The 19,622-nt window shown below is 30.9% G+C and overlaps 1 protein-coding gene across 1 annotated transcript; it reads left to right on the forward strand.

The window, feature by feature from the left end:
- Positions 1 to 2,989: 2,989 nt before the first annotated feature.
- Positions 2,990 to 5,558, forward strand: LOC114367771. Its single transcript, XM_028324962.1, has 8 exons — positions 2,990 to 3,134; positions 3,753 to 3,797; positions 3,951 to 4,041; positions 4,329 to 4,506; positions 4,646 to 4,708; positions 4,817 to 4,987; positions 5,229 to 5,300; positions 5,394 to 5,558. Exons 1-8 carry the CDS (start codon positions 2,990 to 2,992, stop codon positions 5,556 to 5,558), a joined length of 930 nt encoding a protein of 309 aa, XP_028180763.1.
- The last annotated feature ends 14,064 nt before the right edge of the window (positions 5,559 to 19,622 follow it).

A 19,622-nucleotide genomic window follows, 5' to 3' on the forward strand; every position in this document is an offset into this window, starting at 1 on the left:
ACTTTTTAAATGAAAAAATACGAAATGGCATTGGTCAATATCCACTTTTTCAGCTGCTCACTTTCTAAAAGTAGCCGTACAACCCCCCACCCCTAAAAAACCGGAGAGAAATTCACACTGATTTAGTTATTTTGCAGTTCAAGTCAAATTGCGGCTTAAAGGATTGGCATACTGTCGAATTTCAATCATAATACTCAGTCAAATAAGAATATATTTTTTTTCTTCAGAAAATAGATATTTTTAATAAAAATAAGTAATTTCTATTTTTTATGTATTTGTTTGAACAATTTTTTTTTTAAAAAAAATATTTTGTTTTTTAAGAAACAAATCTTATATATTTCTTAAAAAAATAATTTTTTCCGTCAAGAGAATCGAATATATATGTATTGTACATAATTTGAAATTTATTTAACTAATCTTTCTTTATCTAATATTCTTTAATTATAATTATTTTTAACCAATCTAATATATTATTATACTAATATCTTTCAAAATAAAAATTTAATCTATCTTTTTCTTTACTAAAATATATATTTAGATATCTTTATCCAAATAATTATTGGATTATTTTTGGGATGTTACACTTTACCCTCATTGCCATCGCGTGCAATGCTCTCACATTGCACGTAACAAAAAGATTACCTCCTTTAATAGGATCACCAAATCCATCAATTCATGATGTTGTTCACTTGAATTCGATTATGATTTATATGTTTAGTTGTGGAATTTTCGATCCAATAGAGGATCAGGATTGTGAATGATGAAATTAATTCATTAGAGTGTGTTTTGAGTGCTTCTTCTCATATTTCGTTTTGTGACAATTTTTGGCCGTCAATATTTGAATGTCGTTAACAACGTTAACTTCAAACTGATAGAAGGATCATTTTGAACTTTTTTAAAAAGATAAAGTACCAAAGTAAACTTTCTAAAAGATAAAGAATCAAATAGGTCATTTGGTCAATTTTTAATGATAATTGATAAATCTTGCAAATCAAAACCAATCTTACATTAATAAATAATTTTCAACTAGATCAAATTCTAACAAATTGTTATTGGATTAAATTTTTATATCATGTATATTATACTTGAAGTGGATTAGAAGGTCATTAAAAATGGATTGAATAATTACACTCGACCGACTGATTATGACTTTTTCCGAAGAAAAAACACCCAACTTGTAAAGTTCTAAGAATATATTTGAGTTTAGTTTCAAGAAGTTTTGTTAGGAGCACTACTTATACTTTGGCAGTACTTTGTGTAAAAAAATTCCAAAGATACTATTTTATATTGCTTGAGTAGCTACTAAAAATACCAAACTCCGGATACTCCGGATACTGTAGAGTTTATATATCTATATCCTATATTATAAAAGTGAAGTATAGGAAAAAGGCTATTGTGCCCCTGCTTAGAAAATTGGCACGTGTCCCTTTTGTTGGGTTTATGGTCATTTTATTGTCATTTTTGTTTGTTGTTCAGCAACAACACGTGTGTCTCAAAAATGCCTTACGAGTTTGCTTTTTTGCTCATAAAGCAAGTGTTGTGCCATGTGTCTGATGCTTAAGCTAGCTTGCACTCTTTGGTTGGGCACATGGTTTGGGTGTTTTGTGGAATCCGGTTGGCCATTGCTGTGTCATTTTGGTTTGTTTCATTTTTGAGTTGGAAACCAAAACTGTTTCTTTTCTCTTTGCTTTGTTCTGGATTTCAAGGTGTGAGGTTTTTAGTATACTCAGCATGGCTGTCTTTGTTTCAAGGTGTGAGGTTTTTAGTATATTGAGCATGGTTGTCTTTGCCTTTGATTTGTTTTCAATTTTCTTTTTGTTTTCCAGTTTGGTTTTGCTCCATTGCTCGGCTTGGCTGTGAGAAAAAAAGTAATGTTTTTTTGCTGAATGTTAGTTTGTATGTGTGTTACCTTTTCCGGGTGATTTTAGAACTCTTTTTCGTGTTTTTCTGAGTTTGGTGCTTTGTTTTCTAACTTTTTTGTTGTGCATGGCTGTGATTTTACAACTTTTCTTTGGTTGAGGAGTTTGTTTTCCAGTTTGGTTTTACTCGGTTGCTGGGTTTGGCTGTGAGAAGAAAAGATAATGTTTATGTTGTGGATGTATCTCTTACATGGTTTGGGTGTTTTATGGAATTCAGTTGGTTGTTGTTGTGTCATTTTGGTTTGTTTCATTTTCGAGTTGGAAATCAAAATTGTTTCTTTTTTCTTTGATTTCAATTTTTTTTTCCAGTTTGGTTTGGCTCTGTTGCTTGGCTTGGTTGTGGGAAAAAAAGGTAATGTTTTATTGTTGATTGTCTTTGTGTTCGGTTTGTTTCCAGTTTGCATGTGTGTTACCTTTTGCGGGTGATTTTAGAAGTGTTTTTTCGTGTTTTTTTGAATTTGGTGCTTTGTTTTTTAAATTTTTTGTTGTGCATGACTGTGATTTTATAGTTTTCCTTTGGTTGAGGAGTTTGTTTTCTAGTTTGGTTTTGCTGCGTTGCTGGGCTTGGCTGTGAGAAGAAAAGGCAATGTTTATGTTGTTCATGTCTCTGTTACCTTTCCCCCCTGATTTTAGAACTTTTTTTCGGTGTTTTCTAAGTTTTGTTTTTTTGTTTTTTATTGAGTTACGTTTGTTTTACAGTTTGCCTTTGGTTGGTTGTTCGTTTTGAGTGCGAGGAATGAAAGTTATACTTTTGTACCCATGTTTGGGTTTGGGTGAGAGAAGTTGAGCCTTAACTTGAGGATGGCTGTTTTTTGTATGCTTTGTTAGCTTTCGTGTTAATGCATTCTTATATGTTTGCCGCCTTTTTTGTTAACTCTATTTACTCACATGGTCAGGTGTTTATTTTTATCAATTCATATGCAGTTTGTTTTTTTGGTCACAGGTTGTTAACTTTGGTTTCGCGTGGTTGAGGTGCTAATTTAATTTTGCCCCCTTTGATTATATGCTTGGTTTTTAATTGATGTTTTGTTTTCCTTGGTGGTGTTGTTCAGGGTTTGTGATATAAATTTATGGCACGTGTTCCTGATAAGATTAAGTTGATAGATGGATCAAGGGAAACTCTTAAGCTTTCTGTAAGGATCACTGATCTTTGGTTCATTGGGATCCCTGAAAAGTCTGAACAAGCCGAAATGATGGTTGTTGATTCTGATGAATGTTTTTGGCCACTTTTTTATTATCTATATCCTGTATTATTGACCATTCAATGATGTATTTATATACTTTGTATATTATAGGGATATGAAATTCATGTTGTTTGCAAACAAGATCAGCTAAAGTCTTGGAAGGCTGATTTGAAGGAAAATTTGACTTATGTGATGCATAATTTTAAAGTTATGAAGAATGATGGGAAATTCAGAATTTGTGGTCATGAATATAAATTATATTTTACTGGAGTTATTGTTGTTAGGCAATGTAATATGGAACACTTACCTTTTAGGAAATTCAGATTTGTTGATTTTTCCACTATCATTGCTGGTCATTTTGAAACTGGACTCTTGGTTGGTAAGATCGTTTGCAATTTGTGCATTGATTTTTATTGAGGTACTTATGGCTTTTCATATAACATGCGTTTATCTTGTGGTTGATTTAGACGTCATTGGCGTGGTTGATGAAGTGGTATTCCGATATGTTTCATAAAAAATACGAGGGCTGTTTTCAAATTAAAGGATTTGAGGTTATGTTTTAGGATTTAAGTTTTGAGTGTGTGTAATTGTTATTTGTATCTGATGATGATTCGATACTGATACATTTATTGTTGTTTGGTTCTGATAGTGGGCAGGTACTATCCTGCACACTCTGGGAAAATTACTGCTTACAGTTTTTGTCTTATTTGAATGAGGTTGAAGATGAAAGACCCATCGTTATTCTTTTGACACATGCCAGGATCAAGGAAGCCCAGGGTCAATGTAATGTGAAAATTTTCAATTGCCATGCTTACTAAATAATGTTTTTTTCAGGTCTGATCTACAGGATCATATCCGTCGTCAGTCAGTAATTCTTTCAAGGCGTCTAAACTCATGATCAACGAGCTTGTGTTAGAAATCCAAGAATTCAGAGAGAGGTATTTTGACAATGTGTTACTTTTGTGTTTGTAATTTGAAACTGTTAAATATGTAACTAATCTTTGTTGTAGTTTTGCATTTGTTCTATTCTTATAGCCTTTTAAATTTAGGGATTGAGGTTAGATCAGTTTTGACGCCTATTGGACATGAGAGTTAACAGGTTTCAGGGTCATCTCAATTATCATCAAAAGATGCATTTCTGTCAAAGGCTGAAGCAAAAAATATCTCTCAAATTAATGACATTTATGAGATGATGTTCTTATTCATTTGTATCTTCTCTTTGTAGAAAATCTAATGCCCGTTTTTGCAAACAGGAAATTGTTTGTGTTACTGTCGTCAAGATTACAACTATAGTGATGGACAACCATTCATGGTGTTATCCGGCTTGCAGTCAATGTCACAAAAAAACTGACATAGAAACTATGTCATTCACATGTCCATGTGGCAAAGACAACGACCAACCTGTACTAAGGTCATTGATTCACTGCTTAATTGGTATGACCTTCATCAACTACTTTTTCTTATACTGGTATATACATTGGCAGGTATAGAGTTAAAGTGATGGTTAATCACAAGGGCGAACAAACCAAATTTTTGCTTTAGGACCGTGAATGTGCAGAGTTAATTGGTCAATCGGCGGATGAAGTCAACAGACTCAAAATAGAAGTATGTTATTGTATTATCATGTAGTATTTTTTTATTTACAATCAAAATTTGTTAGGTTGCTATCCATTTTGATTGTTCATTTTAACTCATTGATTTTTTCCTTGCAAGGATGGCGATGTTGATTTAAATGCCTCTCTTCAAGTACTAGATAGGCTATTGGATTGTTTCCTTGCATTCAAAGTCAAGGTACAACCAAGGTTCAGGAATGCTGTTGTTCTTAGATATTCAGATGAATCAAACTTGATCAATGTTGTGCTGGATATGCTTCCCGATACTGAGGTTGTCTTTTGTCAAGTGTATTTTAATTATTGTGACTGTATCGATATATTCCATTTGTTTCTTTACTCTCAATCCATATATGATGCAACCATGTTGCAAGATCGAGCGTTCAATACTTGACTCGATTGACCCTACAGAGCTTGAATCTGTAAGCTAACATTGTCTTTTTTTGTTTTTCCTGGTGTATCTTACGATGATGGCATCAAAATTTAGCTCACTCATCAATTAATATTTTATGCAGCAATCTATGTTTATTACCTCCGATGATGATCGTTCAATGCTTGACTCGACTGAGCCTACAGAGCTTGAATCTGTAAGCTACCATTGTCCTTATGTGTTTTTCCTAGTGTATCTTGTGATGATGGCAACAAAATTTACCTTACTGATCAGTTAATATTTTATGTAGCAATTTGTCTCTGTTACTGCTGATAATGACCCTCTTCTCAGGATTCCATTGACACCAACTAAGCGTGCATCTTTTGATGAGTTGGATGATGGACCCAAAAACTTTGAGATTTCACATGCCAAAGTTTCCTCAAATAAATTAGCGAAGCTTTGTCAACCTGAATGAATTATGCTATTCACGGGTTGTGTTGAATGTTTTTTTTATCATCGTATGAATAAATTATAATATTTGCCCCGTGGCACTTTTTGTGGTTTTTACACTCTTTGAATGTGCCACGTGGTTGGAATATTAAGTACTGGGTGTTTTGTAGAATCTCATTGCTGTGTCATTTTGGTTAAGCTCATTTTGCACTTCGAAACCAAAATTGCCCCATGACACTTTTTGTGGTTTTTACAGTCTTTGGATGAGCCACATGGTTCGAACATTAAGTGCTGGGTGTTTTGTAGAATCCCATTCCTGTGTCATTTTGGTTAAGTTCATTTTGCAGTTCGAAACCAAAACTTCTTCTTTTCTCTTTGATTAAATGAAACAATGGTTTTTTTAGGGTTTGCATTACTCTATTTGTTAATGTTGTTATGAAATTGCAATCTGTTCTATTGTTGTCAAAATCCTGATCAACCTAAACAACTCAACTTAACTGATGAATTAAGGTTTTTCTTTTCTCTGCTGAGTACTAACTAAGGAGCGATTCAACACAAGGATTATTTCGATTCCATACTATTACAAAATTGTAATCTATTCAATCGTTGTCAAAATGTTGATCTATGTAAACAAATCATGATAACTGATGAATTAAGGTTTTTTTTAGGGAATTACACAGAAACTAAAACATAAGCTGACATTTACCAATTAAACCCAGTTTTTTGGCTACTTAAACATTAATTATTAGTCATTACAATCAGCAAAATAGATTGGCATATGAAGAAATTTTAAAAACTATTTAATCCTATCTTTATAGCTATTGCACAACTAACCTTGAAATTTAATATAATCACTACTAACTAAAGAGAGATTCAAGGCAAGGATCATTTCGATTCCATTAGGAATGAGGATTCTAAATATCACATATTCATCAATCAAAAAGAGATTGATTCTAAATATCACATATTCATCAATCAAAGAGAGATTGGACAACGTTTGATATCAAAGTTTTCTGCACTAGCAGCAACGCCTGTCTCTAAATGGAAATTCAATAATTGTTATATACTAAATTTTTCTACCGTGCATCTTTAGTTGTAGTTTTGCATTCTAATTTCAATTGCATGCTTAGCTTTCTTTTTTATTGCAACAACTCTAGATTTGATACTTGTCATCTCTTCCTCTATGTCAAAAGAAATTTGTTTATTAATTATCAAATCTATTATATACCAACGTCTAATCACATTTAATCCACCAAACCCAAATTTGATATTTGTCGTCTCTTGCTTTATGTCAATTAAAATTTGTTTATTAATTTACCTGTGAATCTTTAGCTGCAATTTTGGCTGCTAATTTCAAGATTTGATACTTAGCATATCTTGCTCTGTGCCAAAAGAAATTTGTTCATTAATTATGAAATCCATTATATAAAAACATCTAATCACATTTAATCCACCAACCCATATTTGATATTTGTCATCTCTTGCTTGATGTCAATTAACATTTGTTTATTAATTTACAAAATATTCCATCTTTTGTTCCAAGCTGAGTTCTAAATTCTTCAGCTCTAAAGATGTAGATCAATCACATAGCTGATTCTACATTAGGAACTTAGTCATATATATAAAATATATTTACATGTGAGTCTGATCATTGTTACATGGGTCATTTGCCAACATACTTAAATTCAACTTCCATCTTTTATTTTCTTTTTATTACACAACTGCACATTTGGAATTCCTTTGATGTATAATTTTCTCTTTGTGCATTTCAAAACTTTGTGGTGGTGAATTGATATATCAAACAACTTCATCGATATCAATTGGAAACATGCAAAACGATACACATGCAAATCCATTTACCTCAGCTAAAGCCAGGATGAATAGGAAAGCTATCCTGCAAAAAAAAAAAAAAAGACTCAGCCTGACAGACCACATGAGGCAACTATAGATTCCACTCTGAAAGATATACAATGTCATGGTGAGAAATTATAAATAAGATGTTTTCTTTTAAAAAAAATAGTCTGTTCAATTTGACTTAATTTGTCTCTATTCTTAAGTCATGACAGCTGATTCATTAGAGGATATAAATTCTAAATCTACACAAGGTACGATGATAGAAAATCTTTGCTCCATTTTTTCTCCAAATTTTAATTATATCTATGATATCTAACAGAAATTGTTACAGCATCTGATTCTAATTTTTTGTCTGAGGATGAAAATTGTCAATCCAACACTAATGAACCTGCAATCAACAATGAAGGTAATAATTATAGCTTTGATATAAGGTTAATGATATCAACTTATATGCTTTAAATTAAATTGTACTATCTCATTAAACAATTTCAGGCTATTCTGACTTGGGTGATCAAGCCATGCAATGTAGGCATTGTAATGCAAAAATGTGGTATAATGAAAGAATTTCAAAAGATAAAAATACAACAAGTCCAAAATTCAGCTTATGTTGTGGAGATGTCAAAGTTGAACTCCCATTATTACAAACTCCACCAAAATATCTTGAACAACTTCTCTTTGATGATTATGCAACTGATAGTAAAAATTATCAGCATAACATACAGACATATAACATGATGTTTGCCTTTACCTCTATTGGTATTAAGCTAGATAAATCTATCAATGAAACCAGAGGACCTCCTACAGTTAGAATTCAGGGTCAACCATGCGTTCGAATAGGCAGCTTATTACCAATGCCTGAAAAACAACCGAAATTTGCACAATTATATATCTTTGATACGCAAAATGAAATTGAAAATCGAATTAATATCATGAGGTAGTAGTTCTTTTGTTTTTTTTTTTATTATCAAATATGAAGAATTCTGATTGGGAAAACATGTTTTCTGACACCAATGGATCTATTTTTATATTGTTTTTTGCAGCCAACATGCTACAATTCAACCAGACATTATTTTGACTTTAAGTCAAATGTTGGATGACCACAATGTCCATGCAAAAAGTTTCAGAATGGCCAGGGACAGATTGGCAGATAGTCAACTAGATAATGTAAAATTGAGATTGATAGCTGGACGTGAAAAAGATGGTCGTACATACAATCTCCCAAATGTTTCTGAAGTTGCTTCCCTGATTGTTGGTGATTTTGATGCAGACTCAAGAAGGGATATTATTGTTGAAACTTAAAATGGAGAATTACAAAGAATCCATGAATTACACTCTAGCTATCTAGGACTGCAGTATCCTGTACTCTTCCCTTATGGTGAAGATGGATATAGACCTAATATACTTCACCGTTCTACATCTAGCAGCAGAAAAAGGAAGAGAAATCGTCTAACGATGAGAGAGTGGTTTGCTTATAGACTGCAGTCTAGGTCAAATGAAGCACAAACTTTGTTGCATTCTAGAAAACTATTCCAACAATTCATTGTTGAAGCATATACCATGGTTGAGTCCGAAAGACTTAGCTACATCAGGAACAACCAAAAAAAACTTAGAGTTGACAAGTATTGTAGTTTACAAACATTATTGGATGCTGGAAGCAGTAAAGGCTCATCTAAAGGAAAAAGAGTGATTTTGCCTTCAACCTTTGTTGGCAGTCCACGTTATATGGATCAACTTTACTTTGATGGTATAACAATATGTAGCCATGTTGGTTTTCCAAATTTTTTTATTACTTTAACCTGTAATCCAAATTGGCCTGAAATTCGCAGAGTACTTGTACCTTTGAATCTAAAAGCAACAGATAGACCAGACCTTATCTCCCGTGTTTTCAGATTGAAGTATGAACATATGCTTTTTGACTTAACAAAAAACACCTGCTTGGAAAAGTAGTCGCATGTGAGTTTGCTATTAATGTGGTTCTTAAACTTATACATTTGTTTATTACTTTCCATTTTTCCCTCATATGATACAACTATGCATAATTTCTATATTACTGTTGCACTATTAATATGATCACCTAACAATTGCAGATATGCACACAATTGAATTTCAAAAAAGAGGACTTCCTCACGTGCATCTATTGCTATTTTTACACCCAGACAATAAATATCTATCTTCAGATGAAATTGACCAGATAATATTAGCAGAAATTCCTTCACATGAAAATGACCCTGAACTCTATACATTAGTACAAAATCATATGGTACATGACCCATGTGAAATTCTATAATCTAAGTCTCCATGTATGAAAGAAGGCAAGTGTAGCTGTTTTTACCCTAAAATGTTTCAGCCTCAAACTGTTTTAAATTCAAATGGCTATCCAATCTATCATAGAAGAAATGGTGGTCGTACAATTTCAAAGAATGGAGTTATTATTGATAATAGATATATAGTACCTTACAATGCAAAATTGCTGAGGAAATACCAAGCACATATAAATATTGAATGGTGTGATCAAAATACTTCCATTAAATATCCATTTAAATGCATAAACAAAGGTTATGACAGAGTCACTACTGTTGTTCTTTATGATGCTAATGGTGCACTTGAGAATCCTATCACTCAAAATGATGAGATTAAAGAATATGTAGATAGCAGGTAATATTAATTTAACATGCATACTTAATTTACTCATTGTTTCTTTAATTAACTTTTTTAATTATGAATATTTTATGGCAGATATATTTCTCCCTGTGAAGCTACTTGGAGAATTTTTGGTTTTCCAATACATGCTAGAAAACCTGCTATTGAGGGATTACATTTTCATCTGCCAGGACAACACAATGTTCTTTACGAAGATGATGATGATATAGATGATATCCTATCAAATTCAAGCATTTCAGATTCAAAATTCTTAGCTTGGATGAATAGAAACAAATATTTTTCAGAAGGTAGAAATCTTACTTATTCACAATTTGTTTCCAAATTCGTGTACAACCAAAAGGCTAGATCATGGAACCTCAGAAAGAAAGGCAATACAATTGGCAGGCTAATATGGGTTCCACCAACCACTGGTAAATTATTTTATCTAAGAATGATGCTTACTACATGCAAAGGACCTACTTCATTTGAGGATATTAGAACAGTTGAAAATGTTCTATACCCTACATATAGAGAAGCATGCTTCGCAATGGGTTTTTTTGCAAGATGACAGAGAATTTGTGGAAGCAATCAAAGAAGCTAAAGACTGGGGCATAGCTAATTATTTGAGGAAATTATTTGTCTTAATGTTATTAACATGTGCCGTTACTAAACCTGAAGAACTTTGGAATCAGACATGGAATTGGTTAGCTAAAGACATTGCATATCATTATAAAAAACAACTCTCAACACAGGTTAGTTATTATCAGTTTGTAACTTTGTATGTTGAATAACATCACATATAGCCATTGTTTAACTATTTTCTTTATCATTTATTACAATTAGACATTGATGATGACCAACTTAAAAATTTAACATTACTGGAAATTGAAAAACTTCTACATGCAAACCAAATATCACTCAAAGTCTATCCTACAATGCCATATCCTAAGGGTGCAAATCTTGCATGGTGTCTAGAGAATAGCTTGATATTATCTGAACTTAATTACAACAATGATGAGGCTAGATCTGAATTCGAAAATCTTTTTTCATCTATGACAGGTAATCTACCAATTAATATATAATAAATTGCATTTAACAAAGTTAAATTTCATCTGTATCTTCCAATTTTGCATCTACTTATTCTTCATTTCTATCAAATCTCAACTTATTTTTTATTCTAGATGAACAAAAACAAATTTATCAAAAAATTATGCAAGCTGTCAACAACAATGAAGTTGCCATGTTTTTCCTATATGGATATGGAGGTACAATAAAAACATACATATGGAGAACATTAGCAAGTTCACTGAGGGCAAAAAATCAAATTGTGATTATGGTTGCTTCTAGCGGCATAGCTTCTCTGTTATTGCCAAGAGGCAGGATTGCCCATTCCAAACTTAAGATACCTGTGCCAATTTTCGAAGACTCAACATGCAACATACTTCAAGGAAGTCAACTAGCAGAATTGTTAAATCAAACAAATTTGATAATTTGGGATGAAGCACCCATGGCTCACAAATTTTGCTTTCAAGCACTTGATCAAAGTTTAACAGACATTATTAAAGAAAAAAAAATCCAAATCAAATTTTTGGAGACAAAGTTATTGTATTTGGTGGAGATTTATGATAAATTCTGTCAGTCATTCCAAGAGGAAGTCATTCAGACATTATAAATGCAACAATCAATTCATCATATCTCTGGCCTTCCTATGAAGTCTTAACACTCACCAAAAACATGCGTTTACAAGGCAATGCCCAATCAATTGATGATCAAGAAACTACTAAATTTGCAAAATGGATTTTAGATATTGGAGATGGAGTTATTGGGAATCAAAATGATGGATATGCTACAGTTGAAATTCCTCAGTACCTATTGATTACTGAATATAATGACCCCATTGATGCTATAGTCAGATCAACATTTCCAGATTTATATCAACACCACAGTAATCCTGAATTCTTCAAATGTAGAGCAATATTAGCTTCCACCAATGAAACAATTGAAGAGGTCAATGATTATATACTTTGCTTGATTCCAGGTATTTATGCATATCCGAAACTTACAAAAACTAGCATCTATTTAATATTTGTCCTCTATTTAACTTTGCATGCTAACTAAAATAAATATAATAGGTGAACACATGGAATACTTAAGCTCTGATTATATAGAGAAATCAGAAACCATTGACAGTTGGCATTTCCAATCAATTACCACAGAATTTCTCAATTCACTAAACATATCTGGTCTGCCAAATCATTGTATCAAACTAAAAATCGGTAGTCCTATAATGTTGCTAAGAAACTTAGACCAAACGCAAGGCCTGTGTAATGGTACTAGATTAGTAGTTATAAGACTAGCCAAACATGTAATTGCAGCTGAAATCATTTCTGGCAAAAATCTTGGCCATAATGTTTACATCCCGAGAATGTCAATGTCACCTTCACAATCACCATGGTCTTTTAAACTTTTAAGAAGGCAATTTCCAGTCATGGTATCTTATGCAATGACAATTAACAAGTCTCAGGGCCAATCACTTTCTATGGTTGGACTTTATTTGCCAAAACCAGTCTTTAGCCATGGACAATTATACGTTGCATTATCAAGGGTCAATTCAAGGCAAGGATTAGAAGTTCTTATTCATGATAAAGACCAAAAAAATATGACTTCTACTACCAATGTAGTTTTCAAAAATCTTACAAGGTAACTCTAAATTTTGAAACAATAAATTGTACTATTTATTGGCAACAATTCTTAATTGTTATCTTATTCATATACATTCTAACATACAACCAAAGATGACATCATATATCACAATCTTAAATTTTACATTGTCAGGTATGTAATCTTAGTTACTACATTAATATCTTCCATTTATAATTTCATTTACTTAACTTTCTTTTAATAACCTTATATTATTAACCCATTTAGAAAGATATTCATAACCTCTGAATATTTAGCACTTTATCACAGCTTAGCATAGTGCTATCATAGCTTTAAAAATGTCTTTTACTTAATTAAACAATGTTGGTCATATTCAATTGCTTTGTTTTATAGCCAAATCATAGAATGACAGCCTTTCATTCACAAATAACAGCTACTACAAGTGAACTACAATCAAATGACTTCAATATATCTGAGCCCAAAGCATAGAAATTTAAACAAGAACTACCTTGCCAATTCTTGCTTTGACATTTACCTGTAAAAATTCTGTTTATTTTTCTCCAAAACATAAAAATTTAAACAATTGAAGTTCAATTTTCTTTTTATTTCATCTGCTACTCCTTATATGATAATTATTCTTTAAAGAATATTTATCAAATTTTCCTTGCACTTTTGTGCCACTATGAAAAAAATTCACTTATGCCAATCGTGCAAATATATCAAATTATGCTGCATATACTCCATTGATTGAAAACAACATCATTCTTATTTTACAAAAAAAACTACATTAAAAAAATCCAGTTATGTAGCATGACATAATTATTTTAAAAAAATTGTTATATACATGCTTCAGACATCATATGATTAAAAATATAGTATATATTCAAATTTTCCCCCTCTCCAATATGTTAAAAACCAAATTCTAAGAAGGAATTCTAGAAATTGGGCAAATCTTCATATCCAGCCCGAAAATAAATCTAGACCATTAATGCCCCACAATATCAACCGTGTTAACTTTCTGCTTTTAACAAAAACTCTTCAGTTACTTGGCACCTATTCAATTCACAATTATTCACTCCACACTTGTTGACAATCGTGCTAAATTTAAAAGCAATGATAAAATCAACCATCAGTTATAGCATTGGAAACAAACATATATTAAATATCACACTCTAGAAAACCCTATAACCTACCTTCTCCTACAAATCCTTTTTCACTTTTCTGTCCAGACTCCAATTTCATGTCATCTACAAAATAAACAGCACATCTTCAACAACATTAAGTGAAGTAAGTCATTCCTACTCTCCTCTTCATGCCAGGCAATTTTTTCCTCCTTTTCTTCAACATCTACACTTAATCTATTAAAACTACCATATCTCTGTCATTGCAGATGAAAAATGCCATGATCAGACCGCCATTGATCATCCAATTTATCGCTGCCTTCAACAACGACAAAGTCATTTTTTTTCCAATTCTTTCATTAGTATTATCGTTGCATATACATGCATTTATATTTCTCACTTTTTTTTTGCAGAACATTATACAACTTTCAGCGTTCTACCATACACAATGGGCACCACAGTATCCCAAGTTTGTTCATCTGAGATATAATGGAGCCATCTACGAAATATGGGTCAGACGACACAAAGAAAAAGTCTATTTGGCAGATGAACTCGAAAACTTCAGGAAAGATTAAAATATCTACGAGTCGGCCACCATCAACTTTTTGCCTGTGACCATCACTGCGTATTTGACATACATTTCATACCACCACTAGAGCGGCAAACTTGTGGCAGGCAGAGGCATTCATCCAAAAAGCATATCTGGATTGTTCGATTTACTCAGGAAATGTTGGATACTCCTGAACCCCTGGTAAGTTGACTTTCATACATTAATCTCTTTAAACATATTTTTAGCAGTTTAACGATTTTACTTTTTTCTATCTGCAGAAACTCCCGCGTTGTACATAAGTTCCTCTTAAAGCTTGCGATCACCACATAACAGTCTTAAGGCGATCTGGTCCTCCATTGGAATGGAAAGTTGAAACCCTGAATCCTGCTATTGGTGGAAAAGGCGTTGTTCAACCATGGTATGATTTTCTTGAAGAAATGGACTTTGACGATGGAGATGAAGTCTCTATTTACTATAGATATTATGAAAAAAATTGGGATATTATAATTAGAAGGCGGGAGGATTGGGAGGATAATGACAACAATTAAACTGGCTTCCGTAGTCCAAAATTTGGGAAAAAAAATCTTGCTCATGTAGTTTCAACAAACTCTGTTAATGTTTCTTAAGTCTATTTTCCTGTTAACCAATATTGTTGTTCATCTATGTTTCTTAAATCCATTTTGCCATTAATCAACTTTGTTATTTTGGTGTCCATCAACATTTACAAAACGCTTACCAAACAACCCGTGCATGTGCACGGGTTACAGACTAGTGTATATATATATATATATATATATATATATATATATATATATATATATATATATATATATATATATATATATATATATATATATATGCTTTTGAACTTTGGAGACAATTTAAGAAAACTTTGTATGATTTTTACATCAAATATGTAATGTTGTAAAAACATGTTTCTCAAAGTAAACAAAAAAGGTAACAAATTAAAAGCAATGAGAAAGGATAAAGCACACACATAATTTATATTGATTCACCTATAATGTTAAGCTACATCCAATCATCTAGTTTCAGCTCACCACTTTTAGTCGTTCCAAACACATCGTTAGTGTTTTAATTACAAAATTTTAAATATAAAAAAGGACAAATATTCATTTTGGTTCCTAAAAGTATTAAACGTTGACAGATTGATCCCTAAAAAAAAAATATAATTCAAATTTAGTTTCTAAATGTATAAAAGTGTAATAGATTGATCTTGCTATTAACTCCCCTCTGTTATCCTTGACATGCACACCTATGTGATACATTTGGCAATGATATGGCACTTGATGGTTGTCATGTGTCTAAAAGTTGACTTTTCAATTTAGTCTTTGAACTTAATAACTTGTTAACATTTTAGTCGTTGAACTTAAACACTTATTAATATTATAGTCCTTGAACTTAACTATGTATTGTCATTTTGGCCCATGAAAGTAATTTTAAATTATTAATTAAGTCTTACACTGCATGCAAATTATCAGCATAGTCATCACCATATCCATTTACTTCCCTTTCATATCCCTCGTATTTTAACCTTCCTCTTGCATACTTTGTAGTTTATCTTAACTTTAAGATCCATCCTCTACATGCAAAGTTTGTCCTTTATTCATCTAAAACATAAATTCTAAGAGGAAAATAGCACATAAACATCTTTTAATTTTTTTCCTTGATAAACCATGTCTAGCTTCTTTAAGAAGTTATATTTTATTCAATTAATTTTTTTAAAATAGCTTCTTCAACACTCTCAAGTAATCATTTCATTAAAATTCTTTGGTATCTATATATACCTTGCGGTAGTAGTTCATGAAAATAACTTTTGTTTATATTTTCTTATATGCTTGATCTTTTCAATTTGATCATCGTTCACATGCCAATTGATTGCATGGATCCCAAGCCACCCCTTCTACTTACACCTCCTTCATCTTTAGAATTTTTCACTCTACACTTCAAACGTGATCAAAAGAATGAAAAAGGACACATGTTTCACGTGGCACCAAAGAATCATGTCTTCTAATACTCAATCTTTGAATAGCGATGTGAAATCTATAAAGATTGGAAAAAAAGTGACAAGATGTATTACACTTGCCTCATCGAAGAGGTTTGTAACGAAATGGTTCTAGTACTTTTGTGTTTCTTAAGTTTTTTAAGTCTCTTTTTGTGATTATTATTATTATTCCATAAAATGGATCAATTAATTAACTTATCTAACATTCTACACATATTAATAACATATATATGATCAATAACTTAATTTGGGTAGATCTGATTTGAAACCTTATAGAATCTTGTCAGCCATATGTCTTGGATTTAGATGTTAAGTGATAACTCTTGTTATGTAGTCATTTATAAATTAGTTTATATTTATAGTATAATTTAAATTGCAAAATTGGTGAAAGAAAGGTAAAAATACAAGGGATAAAGAGTAGAAGTAAAAAAAATATAATATTGTCTTTGCTAATAATTTACATGCAACACGAGGCTTAATCGAATTTTTTGAAAGTGCATGTAAGGACCAATATGATAATACATGATTAAGTTTGAGGACCAAAATATTGGTGAGTAATTAATTTAAATGACTAAAATGACACCAAATTGTTAAGTTCATAAATCAAGTTGAAAAGTTAACTTTTGACCGTTACTTTAGTCTGACTTGAAAATAAGTCACATGAGTGTGACATTATATAATCGGATAATACATAAGTTATACTGGTATAACTTATTATTCAAGTCACATAGATGACACGTGTCAATTGTCACGATATCACCAAAAATGTCACATATGCACACATGTTAGATATGAAAGTTAATGTCAGAATCAATATGTTATACTTTCTGTATATTCAAAAATTAAATTCAAAATTTTCATCATTCAAAAATTAATCTTTAAATGTCTCACTTTTATAAACCAAAAATGATTATTTACCTTATAAAAAATTACGGGCATATTAGTTATCTTCATTTCTTTAATCTCTAATACTAAATATTTTAATAGAATATATCGAACGGTAAAGAAAGGTGCGTCACTTGTGTACCATGAATTTTACTACTCCTTAAAAAGATTAAAAAAGTGATTATACATTTCTTTTTAAGAAAAGAAAAGGTTCACTTAGCTTACAAGTCTTTCTATAAGTTTTAATTGTTTCTTTTTCTCATTCTTCTCTAAAAAACATGCGTACATCCTAAGGCATTTTGTTCATATTTGCTGATTAGTCGGCAATGGATTTTGACGGGGACTTCCTCCTTCCTTGAGAAGGAGTTGTTACGTCAACTTTTAGCCAAGTCTCAGTATTAGAATCCATTAACACAACACATAATCTTTTAATTAGGCAAAATTGCTTTAAATTGTGACTTTTTGTCTAAACCGAACAAACATAAGAAATAATTTTTATTTATTAAAAAGGATGTTTGAATTTACATGACTCACCTAGATTGCTGAATTCTTAACTTTAGAAAATGAAAGAATATCTGGAGAAAGAATAATGTTAACCCACATTGTATACTTTTCTTGGTAGATATTTGTATGATGACATACAGAAGAAAAATTATCAATAATTTTATTTCATAATTAATTAATTGATCAAATAATTAAGCTATTTCAATTACTTGTTAATAAAGAGTAGTAGAATATTTAAATTTAATATTACAAAATTTTCGAGGAATTCTAATTTATTCTTTTATGCGAAGAATTAAGGTTCGGTGTAAATTGGGTTCGATGTTCGATAAACGGAATTGGTTTTTTCTTCATGGAGTATGAATAAATAAAAGGACCAAACCAAAGAAAGCTGACAAAAACAGTAGAAACGGAATGATTCGCATAAAACAGCGCTAAGAAAGTTAAGATGGATAATTTTTAATTAAAATAAAGTATAAAGATATAGATACCATCTCATATTATATACTATGAAATTGTTTTAACGGTAATTAACGGTGAACAAAATATGTAAAGCGCTTTAGATTTTTTTTTAGCATCTGATTCAGTTGATTGAGCATAATTTTTTATTCTTATGAATAAAAATTAATGATTAATAAAATATTGAGAAAAATAGTTAAATATTAATAGGATAAAATTTTATATAATTATTTAATTACAATCTATCATATATTATAAATTTATTAATTTTTAAAATAATTATTTTAAAACAAGTGTAACAATAATCAATGGTTGGATAACTATGTAAAATTAACACATAAACATTAAACTTTAAAATATTTAACATCTCGTCTCATTATATAAAAATAAAATCAATTATATTAATTATTATTCTAAAAGTGTTAATTAATTATAAATATTATTAAATTAGAATATTACATTTAATATTATCAATACATTAAATATTTTATTTTTATTATTTTTAATAATTAATGTCATTTAGGTAATGATTAAGAAAACCGAAATAAAATAAGTACTGCATCCTAATTTTGCATACTGTTGTTATACAGTTACACGGAGTATAATACATGGTTTAGTTATTAGATAACTTCTATAATAATTGAAATGATTTTTCATTATTTGATAATATAAACTATTTTACATTAACAATATATCACAATTAAACTAAAAAATATTCATAATTAATTACTAAAATAATTTTTATGAAAGAATTACATCTAACCTAACAAATATACATACTTATTACATACTGCCTTATCTCACATACACGAATTGGAAAGACAAGACCGAAAAATGTAATACAGCTTTGAAATTGTGAACATCATCAATTGTTGTGCAAGTGTTTAGAGTTTATGTGTTTTAATCAAGTAATTTAAGTTCAAATTTTTATTAATTGTTAAGTATAAAATAAATTATATTAAAAGAAAAAAATTAATCGTTATTTTTTTATGAGAATTTGTTTATATCAATATAATGATCAGAAAAATAAATCATGAAAATTTCTGGCTGAGTATGGGTGGGGGTGTCATCAGCAAGCTAAAGACCTATAGGTCCTAGGAATATAGGATAGCCTTAATAGGGACATGTGAAAGATCGCAGATTCAACACTCTTCCCATTATTCCATGTATATATATACTTAGTATCAAATATCAATGCCTACACCATGCAACCAGAGCCACCACAATAACACACTCTAAAAGGAAAGTGCCAACTTAGATGGAATGGCTTTTCCTTTTGCTTGGCAACATGCCAATAAAGATGAACTATAAGGAAGTCATTTGAATTTGATAATCTGTACCTTGCTTGATTTTGTGGCATAATGGAGCCAACCTAGCTAGGATGTTAATTAAAGT

This window comes from Glycine soja, chromosome 9 (genome assembly GCF_004193775.1).
Source record: "Glycine soja cultivar W05 chromosome 9, ASM419377v2, whole genome shotgun sequence".
NCBI lineage: Eukaryota > Viridiplantae > Streptophyta > Magnoliopsida > Fabales > Fabaceae > Glycine > Glycine soja.